The sequence below is a fragment of the Prosopis cineraria genome, unplaced genomic scaffold (assembly GCF_029017545.1).
Source record: "Prosopis cineraria cultivar Desert tree isolate PC_DT_omini unplaced genomic scaffold, ASM2901754v1 PC13, whole genome shotgun sequence".
Classification (NCBI taxonomy): domain Eukaryota; kingdom Viridiplantae; phylum Streptophyta; class Magnoliopsida; order Fabales; family Fabaceae; genus Prosopis; species Prosopis cineraria.
In genome coordinates this window covers 3668048-3693504 of record NW_026555344.1, presented here as the reverse complement: position 1 = coordinate 3693504, position 25457 = coordinate 3668048, and the positions used below count along the sequence as shown (strand labels likewise).

At 36.7% G+C, this 25457-nt stretch overlaps 1 protein-coding gene across 1 annotated transcript in view; it reads left to right on the top strand.

Moving 5' to 3' along the window:
- The window catches only part of LOC129290926 (uncharacterized), a 52132-nt gene extending 27254 nt beyond the window's left edge, over nucleotides 1–24878 (top strand). Inside the window, 31 exon segments of the mRNA XM_054927990.1 lie at nucleotides 329–387; nucleotides 485–587; nucleotides 879–1040; nucleotides 1621–1806; nucleotides 1887–2003; nucleotides 2107–2368; nucleotides 8165–9685; nucleotides 9804–11020; nucleotides 11739–11867; nucleotides 11955–12110; nucleotides 12268–12843; nucleotides 12945–13016; nucleotides 13117–13521; nucleotides 13651–13834; nucleotides 13925–14687; nucleotides 15729–15845; nucleotides 17987–18260; nucleotides 18511–18624; nucleotides 18694–18777; nucleotides 18982–19032; nucleotides 19118–19297; nucleotides 19380–19635; nucleotides 19638–19704; nucleotides 19809–20165; nucleotides 20245–20308; nucleotides 21586–21732; nucleotides 22718–22822; nucleotides 22913–23023; nucleotides 23114–23218; nucleotides 23490–23559; nucleotides 23718–24878. Coding sequence (XP_054783965.1) covers nucleotides 329–387; nucleotides 485–587; nucleotides 879–1040; nucleotides 1621–1806; nucleotides 1887–2003; nucleotides 2107–2368; nucleotides 8165–9685; nucleotides 9804–11020; nucleotides 11739–11867; nucleotides 11955–12110; nucleotides 12268–12843; nucleotides 12945–13016; nucleotides 13117–13521; nucleotides 13651–13834; nucleotides 13925–14687; nucleotides 15729–15845; nucleotides 17987–18260; nucleotides 18511–18624; nucleotides 18694–18777; nucleotides 18982–19032; nucleotides 19118–19297; nucleotides 19380–19635; nucleotides 19638–19704; nucleotides 19809–20165; nucleotides 20245–20308; nucleotides 21586–21732; nucleotides 22718–22822; nucleotides 22913–23023; nucleotides 23114–23218; nucleotides 23490–23559; nucleotides 23718–24421 — 8718 coding nt within the window. The 3' untranslated portion in view covers nucleotides 24422–24878.
- The last annotated feature ends 579 nt before the right edge of the window (nucleotides 24879–25457 follow it).

Below are 25457 nucleotides of genomic sequence, written 5' to 3'. Positions count from 1 at the left end.
AAGTTGGAGATTTGTCCTTGATTGAGGGTTGCAGATTGTGAAAGTTGTTTCATTAGCTCAATTCTCTGGTGGAAATGCTTCTTTTGTTTGTCTCTTATTTGTGACATAGATGATTGAAAGAGACTTTAAATTTTGGAGGCTATGTAAGCTGTGAAAGCTTGTATTTTATTCAAATGTAGTGCAAGTTAACCTATATAGGAATTGGAGATGGTTGACCACATGTCAATCAATCGATCTCACCTAAGAAGGAAGTTAACTTAATCTATATCACCACCACCACTACCTTCATAGAAGGTGTTTTGTGTTTATTTTTTCTTTCTAATTGCAGATTCTCTTGTCACTGAATGGAATTCAAGATCAGAACACTAGGCTGTTATTAAAAGCAAAGTAAGCTGCACTTTGCAACTCAAGATGCCTCTTTTCATTTGACAACCCTCTGGTTTTTTTGTTTTTTTGATTATTTTGGCTTTCGTTTTCCTTGCAGATCTATTTTGGCAAGCCATAAGAAAGTTGTGTGGGATATTTCTGTTTCAGATGTAGTGATTAATTTTCCTTGGAGAAATTCAGCATCTGATTATTGCAACTTGGTAACTGGTTAATTTCTCCAGAGTATTGACTGAATATTATGTATGAATCATTGTTTGATGACTATCGTATTTATTATATTGTCGAGAACTTAAGTTGTTGTGTCATTCTCCACAAAGAACTTCTAGATGATGACATTGCCTAAGCAGCTCTTGTCTGAATGGTGTGGGATTTCTTAGTGATGTTTTTCATGGTTAAGGACCTGGCAGGCTGGATTTTGGTTTATTTGTTCAAGGAGTTGAGTTGATAGAGCACAATGGCGTCTTGCAATCCATGTAGCCGACCCCACCTAGTGGGATAAAGGCTTGTTGTTGTTGTTGTTCAAGGAGTTGAGTTATGTTATGTGTTATGGTCTCTTTATTCCTCTTCACTCATCCGAATTCTTCTGGCAGAATTCTTCCATCTCCTACTTTTATTTCCTTCTTTGTGGAAAAACTTCTATTCATTCTTCAGAGGTATCATTTATTGAGAAACCAATTCGGAAATCAAATAGCCCTCTAGAGATTTCATTTGTGTGATTCGAGGTGCTCGAAACAGCCAATAATAGTGACATGATGCAGATATGCTATATAATTGGAGATTGGGGTAAATTGACCTTGTTTTTTGTGTTATGATGTTTATGATTGCAGTTTTTTTCTTATACAATTTTTTAAAAACATATGGACTTTTAGGGTTGGGCTTTTTTTACGTTCTTCTAGTGTTAGCAAGAAGTACTTCTCTCTCTGCACTCTATAAATAAGGTAGTATTTCCTATTTTAATTTATTACGTGCCATCAGGGCCTTGCTCTCTTTCTTTGAGCCTTGAATCTTAGCAAGCATGTGAAAAAAAAAAAAAAAGCCGGTGATGTGTCTTCAGCTGGCCAAGCCATCCATGGTGGCAGTCTTGTCATTTGAAGAAGCTCAGGAGTACTTGAAAATGGCACTTTGTACAAAGCATTTTGTAATGCTAGATTTGTCATTATTATCTGTAGAATTTGGCAGTTATGAATATATTTTTTCCTGGTTAGCTTCATATTCCTGTAAATATATTTGCAGGTAATGAAATCAAGATCTATATGTTTTATGTCCATGAATAATCTCGAGTCTTTCTCCTCAAAAGTTGGGGAAGATAACTGCTCATCGAAGAGCTTGTTAAATTCAGTATTTACATCGAGTAAATGTCTGGGAATACAGGTTGAAGACCTATATGAGTACTTTGAGGTCAAACTAAATGACTTTGAGGTCAGGCTCTTAATACCAGTAATATTTTTTATATTTTCTCTGTGTGTTTGGTATTCAATCAACAATCTGCTGTGCTGCAGGTTACAATGATGAATTCTGATCAGTCACAGAAGGTTTCTTTGCTCGAGCAATTTAATGTTTCTGTTTTCTTATCATCTTGTATGATCCCTGATGAATCCATTTTGAAACAGTTGGAGGTGATGAATGTGTTTCAAATGAACTCAATTCTGCTAGTGGAATAGCTTTAGTTTTTCTTACTTTTTTCTTTTTCTCTATTAATTTCCAATTTTTTTTTTTTAGGTTTTTATAATCATTGAATTACTAAAAGCATACCTCTCTCCATCAATGCACGGTGCAGTCAGAGAATTGGTTACTCATTTGGGCTCATTGCATTCAAAGAATCAATGTGAAATTTTGGAGGCCCCTTACCTGTGTAACATGGTTTCTGGTGTACCTTCTATATTTGGTGTCTCTATTAACTCAAATATACGCTCTTTTGTTCTGAGAGTTAACTTGGAAAATGATGGGGATGATAGCTCTGCACTCATGTTTTCCCTTAAGAGATGAAAATCTGGTATGTATGCTACTGTTCTTTCTATCCTTTGGGAACCAAATATGCAAACTTTGAAGCACTAAATTTCATAGAATCCTTGCCTTTATAATGTTGTCATAAGTTTGATGCTTACTGATAATGTTGCCCAAGTGAACTGGCCAGAGTTTGAAACCTGATGTGTAAAAGCTTTTGATGCGTGATTCTGGTTTTACTCTTTTATATACAATTCTTATGTTTCTCATATTATGTGTTTGTGTGGGATTTTTGAGAGGAGAAATATGATTTTCCATTGATCATAATAGTAGGATACAGGAGACTATATATACACAAAGCTAGGAAACAAGTGAATAAATAGCTAATAAATACTAATAATTCTAATATATCCTATTAACTCCTAATAATCAAATAAGAATATTTACGATAAATACAATATCTCTACACTCGCCCTTCAAGTTGGATCATAGATATTAATCATGTCCAACTTGCTTATGCAACTTTCAAATGTGGGCTTATGTAATCCCTTAGTTAGAATATTTGTAGCTTGAAGGTTTGTAGGTAAATAAATCAAACATATGATTCCATCTTCCACTTTTTGTTTGATGAAATGTCTATCCACTTCCACATGTTTTGATTTTTCATGTTAAACAGGATTTAAAGCTATGCTTATAGTTGCCTTATTGTCACAATGAATTAAGTATTAATGGTGAGTCCACTTCGTCATGTATCTCTTCTAGGATTCGTTTCAACCATAACTCTTCTATTATTCCTTGAGCCAAGGCTCTTAAGTCAGACTCAGCATTGCTCTTAGAAACAACCCTTTGCTTTCGACTCTTCCAGGTAACCATGTTCCCCCAAACAAAGGAACAATAACTAGAAGTTGATCTCCTATCAGGATGAGTTCCTCCCCAATCTGCATTTGTGTAGACCTCTATGGTTCTCTGTTCTTGTTTATGGAAGAATAACCCTCTATCAGGAGTACCCTTTAAATATCTCAAGATCCTGTAGACTGCTTCCATATGCTTCTTTGGTTTAGACATGTATTGGCTAGCCATACTTATTGCAAAAGCAATATCCGGTCTTGCATGGGAAAGGTAAATCAACTTCCCAACAAGCCTCTAATATCTTTTTTTTATTAGTGGCCTCTTCATTCTTATTGTTTTCTTCAACTTCATCATGAGAATCATCTTCTTCTTTTGACTCTTCCTTATTCTTCTTAGGCTTCTTTTTCTTCAGAACCACAATAGGGGTTTTAGCTGGCCTACAACCTAACATACCTGTTTCCTTTAGAAGATCAAGTATATACTTCCTCTGAGATATATAAATACCTTTCCTTGACCTCACAACTTCCATCCCAAGGAAGTATTTCAAGGCACCAAGGTCTTTTACCTCGAATTCTTTGCCCAGAACAACCTTTACTCTTGTGATTTACTCAAGATAATCTCCGGTAAGAATAATGTGATCAACATATACAATAAAGATACACCTCTTACCTCCCTTAACTTTAACAAACATTGTATGGTCTGACAATCCCTGCTTATAGCCTTCTCGCTTGAGAACTTTTGAGAATCTGTCAATCCATGCCCTAAGAGACTGCTTTAGGCCATATAGAGGTTTCTTCAACCTGCATACTTGATCAGCTCTGCTTCTATCAAATCCTGGTGGTAGAGTCATGTAAACTTCTTCTTTTAGTTCTCTATTTAGGAAAGCATTTTTGATGTTAAGCTGATGAAGTGGCCATTCTAGATTAGCTGCCACGGATAAGAGAACTCTAACAGTGTTTAATTTTGCCACTGGTGCAAAAGTCTCTTTGTAGTCAATACTGTACGTCTGGGCAAACCCTCTTGCTACCAAGCGTGCTTTTAACTTGTGAAGAGTACCATCGGCCTTGTACTTTGGGGTGAAAATTTACTTGCAGCTTACAAGCTTCTTGCTACTTGGCCTCTGAACAATCTCCCATGTTCCATTCTTCTTTAGGGCTTTCATTTCCTCCATAACTGCATTTCTCCATTCTGGTATTTCCAATGCCTCTTTGATATTGTTGGGAACTACAACTTTATCTAAATTAGTGACAAAAGCATGATAACTTGGAGAAAGAGGCTTGTTGGATATGTGCTTCTGTATTGGGTGTAAAGCATAAGAGCGAGGTTGTTTTCTAAGAGCAATAGGTAAATCAAGATCAGATTGATCACTCACCTATTCAAGACTTTGCTGAGGTGATTTAGGAGCTACCACTGGTTCTAACTCCTTTGGTGCTTTAGATATAAGTTGCTCTCCTTCCTTGGATTTATGCTTTTGAGAATAAACCAACAACTCTTTGTCTTTTTGCCTCTCTATTTCTCCCCCAAATGTTGAATCATCTTTTGTGACTGGCACAAGAGATGGTGATGGTGGTAAGGGTTCGGATGAGAGTGATGGTTCTAGTAATTGAGGTGGTAATGACTTTGCTGGTATGGACAAAAAATAAGGAAGCAATTGTTCTTTGTTAATCTCTTGTTCCCAAGTTTGAGATTCACTTATACTCTCCCCTTGAATTGAAGAATTGGGGTAAAAGGGCATATCTTCATGAAAAGTAACATCAAGGCTTATAAACATGTGTTTGGAAATAGGATTAAAACATTTGTATCCCTTTTGAGTAGTGGAATAACTAAGGAATATGCATTTTGTAGCATGAGGTCCAAGTTTATTAGATTGATAGATGTGAACAAAGGCTGTACACCCAAAGACACGAAAAGGGATGTTGGTTTCAATATGAGATGTGGAGAAAACACTTTGCAATTTTTGAAGAGGAGTACCAAAAGACAAAATGCAACTGGGCATTTGATTGATGAGATAGGTTGCAGTTAAGATGGCATGCCCTTAATAAAACTTTGGGACATTATGGGTGAACATGAGAGCCCTAGCCACTTCAAGAATATGTCTGTTTTTCCTTTTTGCAATTCCGTTTTGTTGGGGTGTATGGGCATAAGTGCTTCGATGGATAATGCCATGCTTGTAAAGGAAGGTACTCAAGACCTGGTTAAAATATTTAGTACCATTGTCGGTATGTAGAACTTGGATATTTGTGTTGAATTGGGTTTTTATCATGGTAAAGAAATTGATAAATATGGATGCAGTCTCAGACTTGTCTTTTAGGAGATACATCCAACAAACACGAGTATAATCATCGATGAAGGTAATTAACCATTTTGATTTGGTGCGGTTTGGGATACGGGATAGACCTTATAGATGGCTATGTATGGTAACAAATGGTTTGGTGAGTGTATACGATGTTCTAGGAAATGATGTTCGTTGGTACTTTGCCAGTTCACACACTTCCCATTTGACATTATGGTTGGTAGGGCAAAGGTTTGGGAACAAGCGAAATAAATAATGGAAATTAGGATGCCTCATCCTCTTGTGCCATAACAGAATATTTGTATCTTTAGAGGTCGATATAGAGTTACATACATTAGTGGCTTGATGATGACTCACTCTAGCATTCTCAAGGAAGTAGGAGTTCCTCACACTCTTTAGCATGTCCAATCGTCATATCTAATGATAAATCCTGAAAGACATAATGGGTTGGAAAAAAATTAGCACAACATTTAGATTGTTTTGTTAGTTGGCTAATAGACAGCAAATTGCATGCTAATTTTGGTACATGAAGAACAGATTCTAGGGTGATAGATTCAGAGATACGAATACTCTTTCCCCGCAATAGGAGCAAAAAACCCATATGCAATTTTGACTTTCAAATTTCCAGCACATGGAGTATATGAGGAAAATAATTGGTGGTTATCAGTCATGTGATCTGATGCTCCAGAGTCAACAATCCACAATGTTTCAGCCCTCGACGTTTTTAAGGCTTGAAGAAAATTACCGTTTTGTGCCAAGATTACAAAGACTGATTGTGAAATCTGACTGACACATACTGCATCAGATTCAACAACTTTTGATGGCAATTTTGCAAGCTTTATCATCCATTGTCGAAAGCTTATGAGAAAACGGGTACGAATCAGATCAAGAAGACCGAGACATACTACTTCTAAGATTAGAAGCCCATTTCCCTTAGGAATTTCTAGGTATGTGTTTTTTAGGTCTATTTTGTTATGATAGTACACACATACAACGAACAGGGTGAAGGCTTGGAAGACCTATAGCCGGAAAATGCTGAGACTAGGTTGGAAATAGTCCATTGTTGTTGGAATAGGTCGTCGTCGTCGAAAGAACTCTCCACATGCTGCCACGCGTTCGGACTCTCCCTTTGACGCTGAATGGATGAGTGGCACGTGTGACCGCCACGCGCCGTCAGTTGACACCAAACTTCGAGGTTGCGCCAATCAGAGGTCTTTGGTCCTTCCTTAGCCGGTGGTGAGATCCAATAGCCTCTCGTCCTCCATTAGGGTTTTGTCCGTCAGCTACCAGTCTGAAACTATGCTATGCGACATAACAAAAAATCAGCTAGGGTTTTGATCTAATGTGCTCTGATACCATGTGGAATTTTTGAGAGGATAAATATGATTTTCCATTGATCATAATAGTAGGATACAGGAGACTATGTATACACAAAGGTAGGAGACAAGCGAATAAATGGCTAATAATTCTAATAAATTCTATTAACTCCTAATAATCAGATAAGAATGTTTACAATAAATACAATATCTCCACAGTTTTTACCATATTTTGGGCATCTTTTCTATGAGACTCAATTTTTCCTGTAAAAGGCATTGAAAGCTAAGGATATTTTGGCCTTTTGACCTTCATGTATTTCTCTAGTCTTGAAGACTGAAGAGTACTTTCATAGTTTTTTATCCAAAAAAAAAGAAGTCATATATTTTTTGAGTGATCTGACTTAGAGGTGAGTTTTGGCTAGTAATTAAATGTTTAATCTCTTTGGAGTAAGTTAAGGACTAGTACACTCTGAAAGAGATTTAAATAGACGGATTAAGGGGTTTATAGAATGAAAAGTAGATGCGGCCATGCAAGGAAAAAAGGAATGACACCTCTGGCTTTTGAGTGGCCAAAGACTCTCCATTGAAAGTTCATTCTTCATTATTTAATGCCTCCTTTCAGACCCCTTGATAAACCGTCCCAACTACAATCTCTTTCTCCTCCAGCTATTCTCCCTCACATCCCATGTGATGGTTAGTTACAGCACTCTATTCCCTTTTTCTTTCCTCTGGCAACCTCATCAAATGATAATGTAGTCCCCCTGTTGACTATCTTTCCTCCTCTTTCTCTTCTCATATGTCTTCAGCATCCTTGTCTGTTCTATCAAGGTGGAATATTGTCATTGGAACCTTGAGATGTGACGTAAAATGCTTGGTAGATTGTGAGTATAATTTTTTTTTTCTACTTTCCATGTTGCCTCCAATAATATAATAAATCTTTAGATCCATCAATATTTTTTATTTTTTATTTTTTTAATGAAAGCAAGGTGGAATGTTGTCACTAAGTTGGTGTTACGTGTCAGAGTCAATGTATTTCTAGAATAATGCTTTCTTTAGTTCTTGGATGTATTGTCCATGACTATTTATAGTTCTGAGTTCTACTAGATACTCTGGACTACACTTAACACTTCTATAATGCTTCTGGGCTGGCCTAAGCTGATTAATTCAACCTTATAGTGTATACTAACAGTTGGACTTTTTAACCATCAAGCTACCACAAAGTTTGAGTGCTTGCATACCTCATTTCACTTTCAGGTCATCTTTGTTTTGTCTGAAGCACGTGTTTATAGATTTTTCTGCCCATTATTTTCTTTCTATTCTTGTTTTGTTTTATGAAGAATGCAAAATATTCACAGAAAACCGTTTTTATCTTATTGTATCATTTGCAGGTATGCTTCTATGGAATTTGAGGAGGTTTTTGTCCGTATGCAGTCTTTTGGAATCTCTACTTATAAACTGCAAGATGAAGAGAATAGCTTTGTATTGCTTTCAACTGGGAAATTTTCTTCTCCCAGCCTTGCAAGTGAAGTTTCTGTTTCTGAAACATGCGATGAATCTGATCAATGTTCTGGTGTACCCATGTTGGCTGATGCATGTTTAGTCATTCATTATGAATCTCCTAGAACTAATAAAGTTGGTCAAAAGTGTACTATTTACGTTAATAATGCTGGTATCCACTGCTATCCACATGTAGTTGGATTGCTTGTCAGATTTTTTGATAGATTGACTGCATATGGTACCACTTCTGAGAATTTGTCTGCTGGAAATGATATTGACCTTTCAAAAGCAATAGCAAGCTTTGGGTTACAAAAGTTTGGCTTCTCAAATTATGTTGAACCTGGATCCTCTGAATCAGCATGCATTCCATTGGATCGCTTTCCATTTGTTACTATTTGCAATTCTGGTTCTCTAGGTAATTTAGAGAATGTGCTACTATATGCCGCCTCTGACTGGAGAAAATATTTCATATTGAGGGATCAAAAAATCAGAAGTCCAAAAATCAACATGAGAAGGTCCAAATTTTGCCACATACCTTTTTCTCTTGAGTTGAATCTATGTGGACTGACAGCAAATTTTCATGATTCATCATGCATAGTTGGAACGATTATGTTGCCTACATGTAAGTCTTCTCTATTCTTTTGTGGAGACAGTATGGATATATTGTGCTCCTCTGGAGGTTTGGTTCTTACCTCCCCTTGGTGGACAAAAAATTTTCATGATTATCTATGGGGCCCCTCTTCAGCAAAACTGTCTCCTATTTTAAATGTCCGTGTCAGAAATGGTCAAAATATTCCTTCAACAACTAAGCTTGAAGTAAGTGTCAGTATTCAGCATGTCTCTTGCATGTTACCGGCAGAATATTTATCCATCATTATTGGGTACTTCTCATTGTCTGATTGGGGTGGCCGTTCAACTGATCAGCTCCTCAACAAAGAGCAGAGTTATATAGATGTAGAAAATGACAAAAGCATTACTTATAAGTTTGAAATCTTGGACTCTACTCTCATTTTGCCTGTGGAGAATAAGGAGCATCAATTTCTTAAGGTTGAGATACCACAGCTTTACTGTAGTTTTATTGATAATTCTTGTTCAGATAATGAAATAAAGGGTATTCCTCTGGACTATATGGTTCCAAATGATAAGCTTGCCCAGAAAAATCACTGTTTGAATATGTTTGGTAGAGACTTGTTCCTATCATTTCTACTATTTAGGGATGACAAATTAGGTTCATCAACAATCAAACAAAATACTGCATGTGTGGATGCCACTTTAATCGCACCCATCAGTGCTGATGTTTGGGTCAGAATTTCAATTGGAAATGAATCCAACTGTCAAAACTCTTATCCAGTGACATGCTTCATGACAAGCATAAGAAGCTGTCAAATTATTGCTGAAGGTAGAACTCTTATTCTCATTCCCCTATTTTGAATATTGTCACACTATCTTTGTATACTGATTCACTCACTCTCTGTCTCTGTCTCTGTCTCTCTCTCTCTCTCTCTCTGGGCTAACAGATAGCTACATCTTTGGGGGATTGGCAGCCTTGGTAGATGTCATTGATGATTTGTCCTCAGTTGGTGACCAATCCAATCATTTCAAATCAGATGTTTTGCAGTTTATCAATTCAAAGAGAAGTTCAAAGGAGATCAGAGCAGTTCCTCCTATGGCCTCATCCATTATATATACAGAAATGAACTGTTGTGTTCAATCAATGTTGATAAACTTTTATTATACAAAGGAAGATTCTGTGGAGTTGATATCCAAAACTGATATGCAATTTAATTGCTCTGCCTCGTTCATGAATGATTCTCTAGTGAGGCTAGACTTGGGTTTCTCTTCGCTAGTGTTACATTCTCTTCAAGATGCACAGGTGTTGGCAAAATGCACATCCACTTGCTCATCTACGTTAGTGCTTCACATCACTTTCTCTAAATCAATTGAGGGTGACAATGAACTCTGTGTTTGTCTTCCATCACTTAGTATCTGGCTACATTTTCCTGGGTGGACTAAGATTGTTAACTTTCTCTATCATTTTTGGCAACATTTTGCAAAAACTGTGCCCTTGGATGCATCGTTGAGTTGTTTTCCACACAATGCTGTTTCTTCTATAAATGACACAGCAGTTAGAGATCCTTTTGGTTTCCATCATTCTGAAAGCACCTTGGCGCATTTTGCATCAGAAAAGATGAAGGATACTGTTTTTCTGACTCTGAAATCAGACATGGTTGGAGTGACGTTTCACATTCCTATATCAGTTACTGAAGAATCTTCTCTTGATCTTCAGTTTTGTGAAGATCTCAAGCTGACATCCTCTTGTGTATCTTTTGAAACAGATGAAGAAACAAACTTGAAACTTCTTTCTGTCTCTTTCTGCATGAGTCGGTTTGAATTATTAATCAATAGCACAGTTGTCCAGTTAAAGTCCAATGTGGATAAATTCAGTGGCATAATGAAGATAGCTGAGAACAGAAAGCGTATATCTTGGCCTCTTTTTGAGATGGTTCAGGTTTACCTGGAGGCTGTACGCCATACCAATCAGACAGACACCAGGCTATTAAAACTGGAGATTCTGTGTGATCACTCAAATGTGTGGCTTTCACATCCTGTTTTCTATTTCTGGGGTGCTATAAAATTCAATATTCCTGAGGAAGGGTCTTCTCAACTTTCATTGTTTGACGTTGATTTTAAATTCCAGTTGAGGAAGGTCTCTCTTCTACTAACTGATGGAAGGGTATGTGGCTGTCTTTGCTGTGTAAATCTTAGAAGCATATTTTTCTTTCTACTAATTTTTGTTTGTTTGTCTCTTATTCCTTTTTTCCAATGGTATTTCATTCTAAGTTCTCCTTTCTGTCTTAAATATTTATGGAGGCTATTATTTTAGACTAAAAAAGATTGTCTCAAGAGGAAAGATTGACGGTAAGAGAAGTAGAGGAAGAAAGTAAGAACAGAAAACCATAATGACAGGATGAATCTAACACCATAAATTAATTGCATTTCTCTAAGTGGATGGATACAGTCTAGTGAGTGGCAATGCAAGGGACAAAAAATGACTTATTGAAGAGGAATGGCTGTATCTTCAATGACATTTGTTTTCCTTAAAATTGTGGGAAAGATATTCATGGATTCCTATTAGTGTGCTGTGCATAATCTCTTTTAGGGCATTTCATAGGCTGTTCATTTTTCATATTGGACTTATTTTCTTTGATTGAGGATGTCTTATCCCCCAACTTCTTGCACTCTTCCCTGCTTCTTGATGTAATTTTTTTTTTCCTTTGGCCAAAGAAAAAAGTTCCTTTATACTGCATTCTTGGGTCATTTATTTGACATGGTTTTGATTTGATTGTCTCTGAATTTTTACTTAACTTAAATATGTACTTCCATCAAATTTCATAAATTCTTACTTTGCATTTTCAGTTTTTATATCATATAATCTTTTTCATTTTCTGTAGTGGAGTTGCAGTGGGCCCCAGTTGGATATTCTACTGAGGAACATCCTCTTGTTTGTCAACATTACTGAAAAAGATATGGAATGCTCAGTCACTTGTGATTTTCAAGTTAATTACAATAACATTGAAAAGGTGCAAGTTGTAAAATTACTGTCATGAGTTCCTTGTTTAATATGAATAATTTTCTGATAACCATATTGTCTGCTTCAAAAACTTCAGGTCTCTTGGGAGCCTTTTATTGAGCCTTGGCAATTTCGGTTGTCTTTATTTAGGAAACAAGAAATGAGTGTCATGCTGAATAGCTCCATAACAACTGATATCATTCTTGACTCAGCAGCTGAGCTTAACATTAATATTTCAGAACCCTTAATTGAGGTATATCATTTTCCGTTTTCTGGGTTATACCTAAGATAATATGAGAACTGCTCATAGGTTTTCGTTGAACAGCTTGAACTTTTGAGATGAAACTGAAGTGGTCCTTGACATGTTAGTAATCTGATTTGTTTTGATGCCCCAATTTCATTCTTTTCAGTGTATTTCTAGAATCACTGAGATGCTTATGGATGCCTGGCATCTGATGGGGTCCAAAGATCCATCTGAAAGCAACAAAATGAGGCATCTACCTTCAGCTGAATATATGCATGCTAGAAAGTGTGCTGCTCCTTATGTTCTTCAAAACTTGACTTCTGTGCCCCTGTTCTGTCATGTATATAGCAACCCTGTCAACCCTGATCAGCTTGATGACTTGGACGAGAAAAACAGAATATGTGTAGAACCAGGCTCTGTGATTCCAATATACATGGATGAAAATACTGAAGAACGACTTGCTCGTTACAAGCCTTCTTGTTCTTCGGATAGTCTAAATGAACAAAGGTCAAGTGGATTTTCTCATCATTATATTACTATACAGCTTGATGGAACATCTCTGCCATCTGCCCCAATGTCAATGGATTTAGTAGGACTTACATGCTTTGAGGTTAATTTCTCCGAGGCTTGCAATGAAAATGACAAGGACAGTCAAACTGATGCAGCTTCTTGCTTTGTTGTTCCTGTTGTCTTTGATGTTTCAGTACTGCACTATAGCAAGTTAATACGACTATACTCTACTGTATGTACCAAAGATGCGTCTTTCTTTATGTTGCTGTTGAGTTTCATTTTGCTTTATACATCCCTTTCTTTCCTTATTATGATCTAAGTTTGAACATTCAGGTTATACTTTCAAATGCAACTTCAACACCTTTGGAACTACGATTTGATATTCCTCTTGGGTTGTCACCAAAGGTACATAAGCTTATCCTCGTATTCCAAAATTTTGGTCATTAGGCACGGGACATTTTCACAAATGATATTACTTCTGTGATGCATGGTTTCACCATTTCAGATATTAGATCCTGTATATCCTGGCCAACAGTTACCTTTGCCATTACATCTGGCAGAGGCTGGCTCTCTAAGGTGGCGACCAGTTGGAACCTCTTACCTGTGGAGTGAAGCTCATAACCTCTCAAAGCTTCTCTCATTAGATAACAAAATGGGAAGCTTCAAGTCCTTTCTTTGCTATCCAACTAATCCTAGTAGTTCTGCATTTCGTTGTTGCCTATCAGTCACAAGCATCACCTTGATGTCATCTGGCTGGATGAAAAGGAACGTCCCTGTGGATGAGGCGAACAATCGTTTTGTTCATCACGTAGTCTTAAATGTTCCTTTGATAGTGAACAACTACATTCCTAAAGATATTGTTTTGACAACTGATAGTGGCGGGGTAAATCATACAATAGCAGTTTCAGAGGTTTGTGATAGACCTCTTGCTTTATCTGTTTGTTATGAATGCTCAATACAGCATTTATAGTTCCGTTCACATTTTTTTGATACTAGAGCAACAGCCTCTAATTATTTTACATCATGTTTTCTTTTCAAGGGAGAAACTACTGTTTATCACATTGATCCTTCACATGATCTTGGACTGGAAATCTGCATTGATGGATTCAAGCCTTCATATTTTAAATTTCCTCGGTTGGAAACTTTCTGCATGACTGCTAAATTTAGCGAAAACAAATTTTCATTATCTGAAACACTGACCTTTGAATCAAGTAATCTACGTGGTAATCAACATTCTTTCACTTTTTTTTTGTGGTAGTTTCAATTGAATTCTGAGAGTGTTGTATAACCGATATATTTATCATTACTTGTAGGCCCTTTGTATGTGACTGTGGAGAAGGCAATGGATGCACATTCAGGTAGTCGGGAAGTTATCATATTTGTTCCCTTCCTTTTGTATAACTGCACGGGTTTCCCTCTGTGCATAACAGAAGCCACTTCTGAAATTAAGGAACAGGGAATTTTTGTCCCTTCCTATTATGATCCTAGTGAAAATGAAACCCTTGTGGGGAAAAGAGATGGTTTTTCTCTCTTATGTTCCAGCAATGATTCAGATGCTGATATTCCTCCTCGCCCAAGGAGTTCTTTGGGGAATCGTATTATCTCGACTCGAGAGAGAGTTAGTCCTTTGAGGAGTTTCCTAAGCAACCCCCTTTTCCCTCAAAATTGCCAGGAAAATGAAGGGAAGAAAACAAGTATAAATAATTCAAAATTCCAAAATTCTTGTGTAAGCAGCTCAAAGAGTGGACTAAGCTCAAAGGTTCAGTCAACTTCAAAAACATCAGGTTCTGGTCATCATGGTCATGAAAAGGTTGGGCCATGCATTTATTCACCAAACCCAGTTTCCTCTATAAATGACGTTCTGGTTAAAGTTGCTAGATGTTGGCCTGCACATGTTATGGAAAAGTCGCCATATTCATTATGGTCAAGCCCTTTTTCTCTTTCACCGCCAAGTGGTTCAAGTAATATCCTTGTTCCTCAGTCATTTGCAAATTCTGCATTCATTCTAGCAATGACATCTACCTCAGTTGCTGAATCATATACCGGAAGGATAAATGCAATTACATTCCAGCCAAGGTAACATTTTTGTCTTCATGCTTACTTGGGGGGAAGAAAGAGCTCTGATGCGTTTGTATATCTTTCTGAAGAAATTTCTATGCAATGAGCTCAACTATTTGTGGGCCAGGATCTAGAAAGATTACGCACTAAGCTCCCTCAGACTAAGTTATTGACAATATACTCTCTGAATCTAGCAATATGCACGTGCACGCATCAGTAATTCCATATATTACTACCAATAAATCCTTTTATTGGCTTCCTCGAATTAATTTTAGCTTTTGTGATTACTTAATTTTTGGAGTGATATTAGATCTTTAAGTTGTCAAGAGTTTGCTAGTGGTTTGAGAACCAGACTTGACCAGCTGGTTGAGCAATCACACTCTGACAAATTTTGAATTATCTTCTGCATAGGAAAATGTTAGAGCTCTGCTCTAAAGTAACTAATAGAACCAAGCTTTCAATGTAAAGAGAAATAAATGAGGGAAATTCTGAGGTTTTTGATATTAATGCATATGAACTGAATCAGTGTTACAAGAGAAACTCACTGATTCTAGCCAAAACCCTATTCCCAACAACTGAAATTACAAACTAAATGGAAGAACACAGCAACAAGAAAAGGTCTCTCACTGGTGTTCGAGAGACCAGCACTCTCCTCACTTCTGCCTAACTTCTCTAAAACATCCTTGAGTGCCAACAAAAATAATACAGCCAAATAAAGCAAGCAAAAAGGTGACTTCAATATCGAGACTAAATCTAAGCCACCCTACCAAAACATCATGGCATAATCCTTCTTTTCTGGACCCTCAGGATATTAATCCTAACCCAATGGGTATTTCCTTTCTACACCCAACTGCCCCCTTGATCTCCTCTTATAAGTCTGACCATATCTCACGGTCACATCAGAAAACCCATGTGTTAAAATCTTTAACATGATGGAGCATTGCAGATAAAAATCTTCCTTGGGCCTCCTAAAAAGCTTTTATGATGATCTGTTTCTTCACATAGTTGATTTCATCGTGACGTGTCATAGTGTCTGATTAGTAGGGTCTAATTCTGCAGATATGTTATCAGCAATGCATGCAGCAAGGATGTACGTTATAAGCAAAAGGGTACTGACATCGTATTTCATTTGGGCACAGGAGAACATGCTCATCTTCACTGGACAGATACAACCAGGTAACTTTATTTAATTTGTGTCGTGTTTATCTTGGACATGACCAGTTACTGGGGAAAAATTAAATACTTGGTTTTGCATTTGCTGAATGGAACATATGTAACGTAGTGCTTCTCCTAAATGATTAGTCATCTTGTGAATTCTGGTATTTTTAATTTCTGTATGTAATTTATTGTGAATTTCCCTTTCAGTTATTCACCTTGAGATGCTGAATTTGAAGCATGTACAGTCTAAGCTGCTTAATTATTCCATATTCATTCGTTATAATAAAATAGCTACAAATATATGGATATATATACATGAGGATTGGTTGACGTCTGTCTAGCATTGAAGTAAATTATACCATCGTCACATCTAAGAGGGCTAACAGGGCATCTTCGTTCAACTATATATTAATGACATGTACTTTGTAAGGTTTATGTACAGTATGATTAATGCACACCATTAGTATACCTTTCACGTGATTCAGTTAATATCAATTATGGATTAATTTATGTAATCATTATCTGTGAATTAGGGTTGGTAATAGGAGATTTTTCTTTTGCAATTAATGTAAATATATAATTTATTGGGTATTAGGAATTTGGATAATCTAAAGAATGATTTTTGATAGAATAACTTAGCAAAATGTGATCCATATAACCGATTCCACCTAGTAGGATAAGGTTTGTTATTGTTCTTGTATTAGGGTTGTGGCTATGGAAGAGCATGTCCTGCTCTCTCCTCATGTCACCCTCTATTATTACCTTGTTGGAAAGTTTCTCAAGATTTGGATTCTACTTGGATCACTAAGGAGAAGTTTCTCTACTTAGATCCCACTTGTTGAAGTCTGTTGTGCCACCTGCTGTTGTGGTTATGATTAATCAAATTTTTTGTTCGCCTTATGACTCGCTTCACCATTGTCTTGTTTGTTAAAAAGGTTTCCCTTATTTAGATGCTAATTAGAGGTGTTCCTTTCTTTCATCTTGCTTTATTGGAGTCGTATCAGCAATGCTACTCTCCATTGGAGAGTTCTTTCATGGAAGGAGACAAGAAGAGAAATTAGGAAACCTTTATTTGATATATTAATAAATTATTCTTACAACTTTATTCGTCTTGTATCAGGCATTCTTAAGCTGTTTCCTCTTTTATGCTTTATTTTACTTGGAGTTTAAGCGAGGTTTTCTTTTATTTTTATTTCAAGTTGAGTTTATATTATGTTAGTTGTTGTTGTATTTAGGGCTCAATACATAGCCTAGGGTTATTTTCACTGTGGACCTTTTAATGAATTATTACTACTGAAACTAGATACTTTTCATCAGCTCTCATCCCCTATCTGTCTGCTTCTCCCTCTTCTTTCTTTTCTCCCTTCTTTCTCTCTATATCTTCAACTTGTTATCATCCCCTTTACCTCTTCCTTCCTTGTCCTACACCAGAATCGTTCCTAATTCCCTTCCATACCCTACTTAATTGTGCTCTTTTACCCTGTTATTTGTCTAATGCAAAGAAAACAGAAATATGAAAAAGAGTTGTGTGTTCATTGTGATGTTCAAAATAAACCTTCTGGTATTTAAATCAAGCTTGCTAATGTGGAGCAATTTATTTAAAATTTGGCATGCATGATCAGCAAGGCACTTGTTCATCATGAAGTTGTGGGAGAGCAATGTATTCTATACAATTTTATTCAAGGTTTCATTGTACAAAAATTTAATGGTTTGGACTCGTACAGAGAAGGCAATGGTAGGCATCAGTGAGGAGAGTAGAACGGATAATCTTGAGCCCTATAAAAAGAGATAGAGGACGACCTAAGAAAACACTTATGGTAATTGTTGAGTAAGACCTCTTAATTAATAATGTTCTTAAAAGCTTAGTTAATAATAAAGTACGATGGCGTCGTGCATGTCATGTAGTTGACCCCAACTACTTTTATGATAAATTAACCAAGGTTTTGCTTGTATGATAAATATAGTATGTTTTCATCACGTAGTAATTGAATTGATGAAAATTATATTCTCTAAAAGTCTATTTTTATATTTTGAAATATGGGATGCCTATACTAGTTGAATCCTCCCAGTTATTCTCTATTGCTGTAATACTAATTTTTGCAAGGTACCTTTTCCTTCTTGTTCCTTTACTTCATTTGTAACAATTCTAATGTGCACAGGGACCTGCTTGTTTCAATATCTTATGATGAACCTGGATGGGAGTGGTCTGGAAGTTTCTTACCAGATCACCTAGGTGATACTCAATTAAAAATGAGGAATTTTGTTTCGGGAACCATACATATGGTTCGAGCTGAAGTGCAAAATGCTGATATATCCATGGGTGATGAAAAAATTGTTGGAAGCATCAAAGGAAACTCAGGGACTGTACTGATCCTCTTGTCAAATGATGACACTTGCTATATGCCATACAGAATTGATAATTTCTCAAAGGAGGTTTGTCCCTTGTTGTTTTAGCTACAACGCAGAACTTTTTGTAACCCAAATAAAGTTGGGCCGTCCTTTAAGCATTCCTCTTTGACTTGATTTACTATACTATAATATGATTACAAACAATTAATTGTTGTGTCAGTCAATATCTGTGCTCTGCTTTTTCTATCTTTTCATGTCAGTATGATTGTAGTTGATATCTTTTTTTAGGTTCGATGTTCATTGAAATTTCTTCCGTGTTCTTGCTGCTTTGTAGAGATTGAGAATATATCAGCAGAGATGTGAAATGTTTGAGACAGTTGTTCACTCCTATACGTCTTGCCTTTATGCCTGGGATGAACCCTGCTATCCTCATCGTCTTATTTTGGAGGTAAACCATTTTTGTATTTAAAAATTGAATTTCAATGACTTCTCCTGACAAGGTTTGCTGTCATTAAAGGTGCCTGGAGAGCGAGTTTTGGGATCATATGCCCTTGACGATGTGAAAGAATATATGCCTGTCTACCTGCCACCCACCGCAGAAGTAAACCTAAGCTTCCAACCATGCCTTTGCTTGACGTAGTTATACATGCATTTCATTAGTAAATATTGAAATAATTATGAATGATTTTTTTTTCCCAAAATTCAGTAATGGTTTATTATCTGTTGATTTAATCATTGCTAAATCTTTGAACGTAAGTTGAGCTTTCATGATACTAATGATTGTTTGCACTGATGATGGTTTCAGAAGCCGGAGAGGACATTCTTTTTATCAGTCCATGCGGAGGGTGCAACGAAGGTGAATCCATAATGCCTTCGTTCCATCTGTACATGACATGCCAAAATCTCAATTCTTATCCTCTGTTAACTTTTATTTCCTGCAGGTCCTTAGTGTTCTTGATTCAAACTGCCATGTTCCTAGTAACGTAAAGAAGCCAAGTCTCTCACACTCTGTGGGGAAAAAGTTGCGTGATCATAATCTTGACAGGCCTGCAGAGTACAGCGAGAAAATATCAATTGTTATTCCACATATTGGTATCTCTTTGATTAATTGTTATTCACAGGTATTTGAACTACTTATCTTTTTTACATATTTCTTGACTCTTGGTCTCCTCAACCTTTTTTAAACAGTTATCATTGTTGTAGGAGTTGCTTTTTGTCTGTATGAAGGACTTAAAAACCTATCTGCTTCAAAGCTTGGATCGGCAGATTCTTTCCTTTGAGATCTCATTTTTACAAGTTGATAATCAATTGCGGTCTACTCCATATCCCGTTATGCTGTCCTTTGATAGAGAATACAAACCCTATGAGGCTGACAATATGAAATCTAAGGATGATGTTGCAAGACGAGTGGAAAAAATAAATCAAATGAATTGCTTCAACAGCTCCTGTGATCCTGTGTTTTCCTAGCAATATCAAAATGGAGAAAGAAAGACATTTCATTCGTTACATTTGAATTCATAAAATTGAGGTACTTGTTATTCTTAATTGTGTGCATCTTGAGTTTATATAGTTGCTTGCATTGCTTTGTGTTTATATTCATCTAACTCTTAATATTATATTCAATGCTCGCAGCATTGCAGACTTTCGTCTGGAACTTGAGCAAGAGGTCATATTAAGCTTATTTGAGTTCTTAACACAAGTTTCTTCTAGGCTTCAGTATCTAAACATGTCATCTTCTGATCTCTGTGATGGGGATTCGCTAAAGAATTCCTCATTGTCTGTTCAGTCTATTGAGAATTTGATTTCAAGGGATGATCAGTATCCTGCATTGATTACTCCTGTCTTTAATGGAAGCTCCAAACGCAATGTGTCATTGCCTTCCATAGTTCCAATCGGTGCCCCATGGCAGCATATTTATCTTTTAGCCAAAACACAGAAGAAAATTTACATTGAAGTGCTTGAGCTGGCACCAATCAGATTGACATTAAGGTCATCTATTCTTCATTATGTTCTATCGAAATTGCAGTTTGTAGATTCCTGTTTTTGATTTATCCCCTACTTGATGCAGTTTTTCCAGTGCCCCATGGATGCTTCAAAATCGAATCCTCATGTCCGAAGAATCTATTATCCATGTAAGTAATGATTTTATGTGAAGGATTCGTGAAAATATTTTTTGAATAGGTTGTTGAACAGGTAAAAGCACTGGTTCAATTGTTCAACCAGAATTGAATCAATAATAATGAAATAGATATAATTTAAATTTTTATATATTGAAAAAAAAATATCATATAATAACTTTATTTTAATAAGGACACGAGAGCTCTGAAAGTATTCTTTTATGATTTCCATCGAAGAAATTACGTGGACATATACACATACATGGAGGAGCAATCCTATGGGCATGTTTGGCTCAATTCTAGATGGGCCAAAGAATGGGAATCCGGTTTCTATTCCTAGGTGGGTTGCATTTGGTTGTCATTCATAGCCTAGCATCATCATTCCCAAGGAATGCCCATTATCACAAATTAATGAGTCAGCATTTCTTCCAAAAATGAGATCAATCAACATTCATTCATGTTGGAATCAAATGGAATTACCAAAATGTGCATATTTTCTTCTCCATTATGTCTTCTCTTTCTCCGTGCCATCGTTGTCCTTTGCTTTTATTGCTCAGCGTCCACTTGTCCCTTATCATCTCTTCCATCCAGATCCCTTTTTGGCATCCAGTAAATCTCATTTCCAGCCTTCCCCTCACCAGATCCCCTCCTCCACATCTGTTCTGGTTAGCATCACTATCGCCAACCTTCTCCTTACCTCCGCATCACCATCCACCTGATCTCTTCATCCTTGCATGTGGTATTTGCTCACCGCCAGTGAATCACCAGTAAAGTGCTTGCAGTTTTTTTTTTTTTTTTCGGGTGGAGGAATACATGGGGAATGTCACTAGGCGGAAAAAGAAACCAAAAGGTCAAGATTCAGGGGCAATAAGTCTATTATCCAGATCATGTCGTATAATATTTCTTCACTCTGCCAGTAGCTGTGACATGACGTGGCCAAAATTTCAATACAGTACCAGAAAAGCTAAGAGGTTCTATCAGTTTGGTGACTGGTCTATCTAAGGCCAATTAAATCACATGCAGCTTTTTCCTGTCCTTGACATCAAATATGTCCTTGGTGTTTTGGACTCTTTCCTAAAGCTCTGGCACACTGCCAAAAAAAGTACCCTAAATTAGAAGGAGTACCAATTGCTGACCCCAAAATTTCGAATAATTAATCCAGGCATCTTATCCATTTGAACAATAAAAAAGCAATAGAATAAAATATACAGCTTTCCAGAGATATGTACATATTCTAATGAATCAACTCATCTCTGTGCTTGATTTTCTTATTAAGTCACAATTACTTACAGAGGGGTTTGATGGCCCTTGCTGATGTTGAAGGAGCACAAATCTATCTGAAGGAGTTAACAATAGCTCATCATATGGCTAGTCTGGAGTCAATTCAGGAGGTTCTAATCAAGCATTACACTCGGCAACTGCTTCATGAGACTTACAAGGTAAAAAGTGACCTTTCAAATGTTTCTTTATTCACGCAAAGACATGTCAAAGCTGAAATGATAGTGCAAGAATCATTCCCTCATCAGTTGTCGGTATTAAAGTGTTGGAATATGTTGGCTAATTTTACTGAATCATTATTCTAAACATTGAACATGTCTGGATAACTTGATTAGGGTTGGGTCTGTTGTATTGAAATGATTTTAACTTGCACATATTTATATGGTTGTCTTTCAAATGTTACAACAACAACAATACCAACAACAAGCCTTTATCCCACTAGGTGGGGTCGGCTACATGGATTGCAAGACGCCATTGTGTTCTATCATTTATCAAGCTTTTAGGAATATTATTAATTAAGAGATCGCGTTCAACAACTTTCAAGAGTGTTCTCTTAGGCCTTCCTCTACCTCTCTTAATCGGACTCAAAGTTATATGTTCCACTCTTCTCACTGGTGCCTCCCTTGGTCTTCTTTGTACATGCCCAAACTATCTCAACCGATTTTCTACCATTTTTTCCTCAATAGGTGCCACCCTCACTTTTTCGCGTACGTGCTCATTTCGAATTTTATCTTCACGTGTATGTCCGCACATCCATTGTAACATTCTCATCTCTGCTACTCCAACTTTATGCTCTTGCTGTCCCGTTAGAGCCCAGCATTCACTACTATATAACATTGCCGGTCTGATAGCAGTGCGATAAAACTTGAGTAATAAATTTACATGGTTATATCGTGGGCTCATCTGAACTTTAAAATATCTGAATTTTATTGTTTTCATCAACCGTTAGGAGTTACTGAAAACTCTGCTTTTCTTACCTCATCATCCATTTTCCATGTTGAAAACTATCAACTTTCTGTCTAGACATTGGCTTTCTGAATGAATAGTCTAGGAAACTGCTGCTACAACAGAGCATTCCTCTAAGTGTGTAAGCATCTTAATGTCACTTTCATATCTGACATCTTGTTCCACTTTCTGAAATTGAAGTTGTTTGGTTCTGCTGGTGTTATTGGTAATCCCATGGGCTTTGCAAGGAGCATGAGCCTTGGTATTAGAGATTTCTTGTCTGTTCCTGCCAAGAGTATTATGAAGGTAAGAATCACAATTTTGCTGGCCCTTTTTTATCCCTCCTTGTAAAACCTCAATGAACTGATTATTTAGAATCATTGACTCATATGCCAGAGCCCTGTTGGACTTATTACTGGCATGGCCCAAGGCACCACTAGTCTTTTAAGCAATACAGTCTATGCTATTAGTGATGCAACTTCTCAGTTCAGTAAAGCTGCTCGCAAGGTGTTTCTTCGTTCAATGTCATAATGATTTCATCCCAAATAAGAACAAAAAAACAAAATTTAACCATTACTAACAGTTTTTATTTTTCAGGGTATTGTTGCATTTACATATGATGACCAAGCTGTTTCAAGAATGGAAAAACAACAGTTAAATGTCACTTCAGGCAGTAAAGGAGTAATTAGTGAACTACTAGAGGTTTGTGAATGAAACTACTTGATAGCTTTTCAAGAAATACTCTGTACTGTGTTATTGATCTTGTGCTCTTTCTCCTTAGATTGCATTCTCACACAATATTTTGACTGTTTCTGTGCAGCACTTGAATTAGTCATTTACAGTTCTATTTATGCAGTTATGAGGAAAACGTGAAATAGTAGTAGTAGTAGTAGTCATCGTAATCTTAAAGATGCATGTATGTCCAGCCTATGTATCTGCTAAAATGTATTCTCCTTGCCTTCTTGGATTCCAGGGACTCACTGGTCTTCTCCAGTCACCCATACAAGGAGCTGAGAGACATGGTCTTCCTGGTGTCCTCTCTGGTAAATCAGCTAGGATGATCTTAAGAACTTTTCCTGATGTAAATTGCAGCAACTTTTTAAATTGACACCACGATTGTTGTTGTACTTGTACATACGATATTCGTTTTGGTTAACTACTGAAAGTGCTTTTCTGACGTCTATTTTTTTCTTGGGGCCAGGGATAGCTTTAGGGGTAACAGGACTTGTTGCCAAACCAGCAGCTAGTATTCTTGAAGTTACTGGAAAAACTGCACTCAGTATTAGAAACCGCAGTAAACCCAACCAAGTACGATCACAACGCTTTAGGGTCCGTATTCCAAGGCCATTAAATGTTGAACTTCCATTAAGACCGTACTCTTGGGAAGAAGCAGTTGGAACATCCATCATCATGGAGGTCGATAATGGCTTGAAGTACAAAGATGAGGTATTAGTAGTTTGCAAAGCACTTAAAGAGGAGGGCAATTTTGTGGTCTTAACAGAAAGATTCATATTGATTGTTTTCTGTCCCAATTTGGTAAAATTGGGTACACCTGAATTCTGCGGCATTCCGGCTGACTTGGAGTGGATAATCAACTCGGAGATTGGATTGGAGAGTGTAATCCACGCTAACACCAGTCAAGGCGTGGTACACATTGTTGGCAGTAGACCGGATACCTTATTGAGGCAACAACACCATTCTCCCAAGAGAGGTAGCGGTGGTGGTAGAAGAGCAGCTCGATTCAACCACTTTTCTAGCCATCTTCCACTTTCTCAGACAAACTTGGAGCTTGCATCTGAGAATGATGCAGAGAACTTTCTTCAAATTTTGTTGTCAACAATAGAAAAGGGAAAAGAGAAGGGTTGGGGCAGTGGTCATTTCCTGCACAAGTTCAATGTCAAGTAAGTTTGCAGTGTATATGCCTCTCAAATTGCTCTAATACTGCTCAAATTTGCCTTCTCAATCAAAAGAGGCCCTATAGATTTGAACAGCAAGAGTGTATCAAGTCTTAGCTTTTGAAAAGGAGTTAGAAAAATGAACAGCGCTTCAGTCTCTTCATTTCCATTTGAGAGGAACTTTTTTCTTCAGCCGGCATTACCCACTAATTTCTTTGAAACTTCTCCCGATGAAGCAAACGTGAAGGAGGCTTTGGATTTCTTGTCATCAACGATATTCATGGCGCGAACGAACTTTAGTTCCGCCCCTCTGTAATTATGCTGTGTATCATAGTTCGCCACTTCCCGTTTGTTAGGGAAAGTAAATACTGCCCATAGTTGTACAATCTTACGATAGGGTGTTTTTATTACTTTTTATAGCACACACAATCATAATGAAAAAATAGAGTATGATTTTGAAACTCCAACACAGATTTTGAAACTCTCTTACACATCAATGATACTTCCCAAAATAAACTATGACAATATCAACACATTATCCTAAAGAATCTTCATTAATTATTCTAAGCTCATTTACAGTCACGTTTAAATTATTACAATAAATTTTAAGTTTTCATAATTATACTGAAATAAAGCACATTGTTTGAGTCTTAAACCATCGTGGAAATCCCATTATTAAATCTGTCGTGTGTGAATCATTATTTTTTATTTTATATAATATGTAAAAAAACGTGTTTACTTATTTTAAATTCAATGGATTATAGACTAACATAGTTCTCTAAAGTTCTATTTAAATTGCATAGGTCTTTTATTTTTAATATATGTAATTGATGAAATTTCGGGTACTCTTAACAAATATAAAAAGTATGTGCAATTTACTAGTTGATTTCAAAGAGAGTTTTGAATTGTTAAAATGGAAAAATGTGTTTAACTTTAGTAAAACTTTAAAAAAAATGTTAACTCTGCTTTATAGATTTTGATCATGACGAAAATCATACCCTTTCTCCTCTCCGTTGTTTCTCGTCTGTCGCCTCACGTTGTTTCTT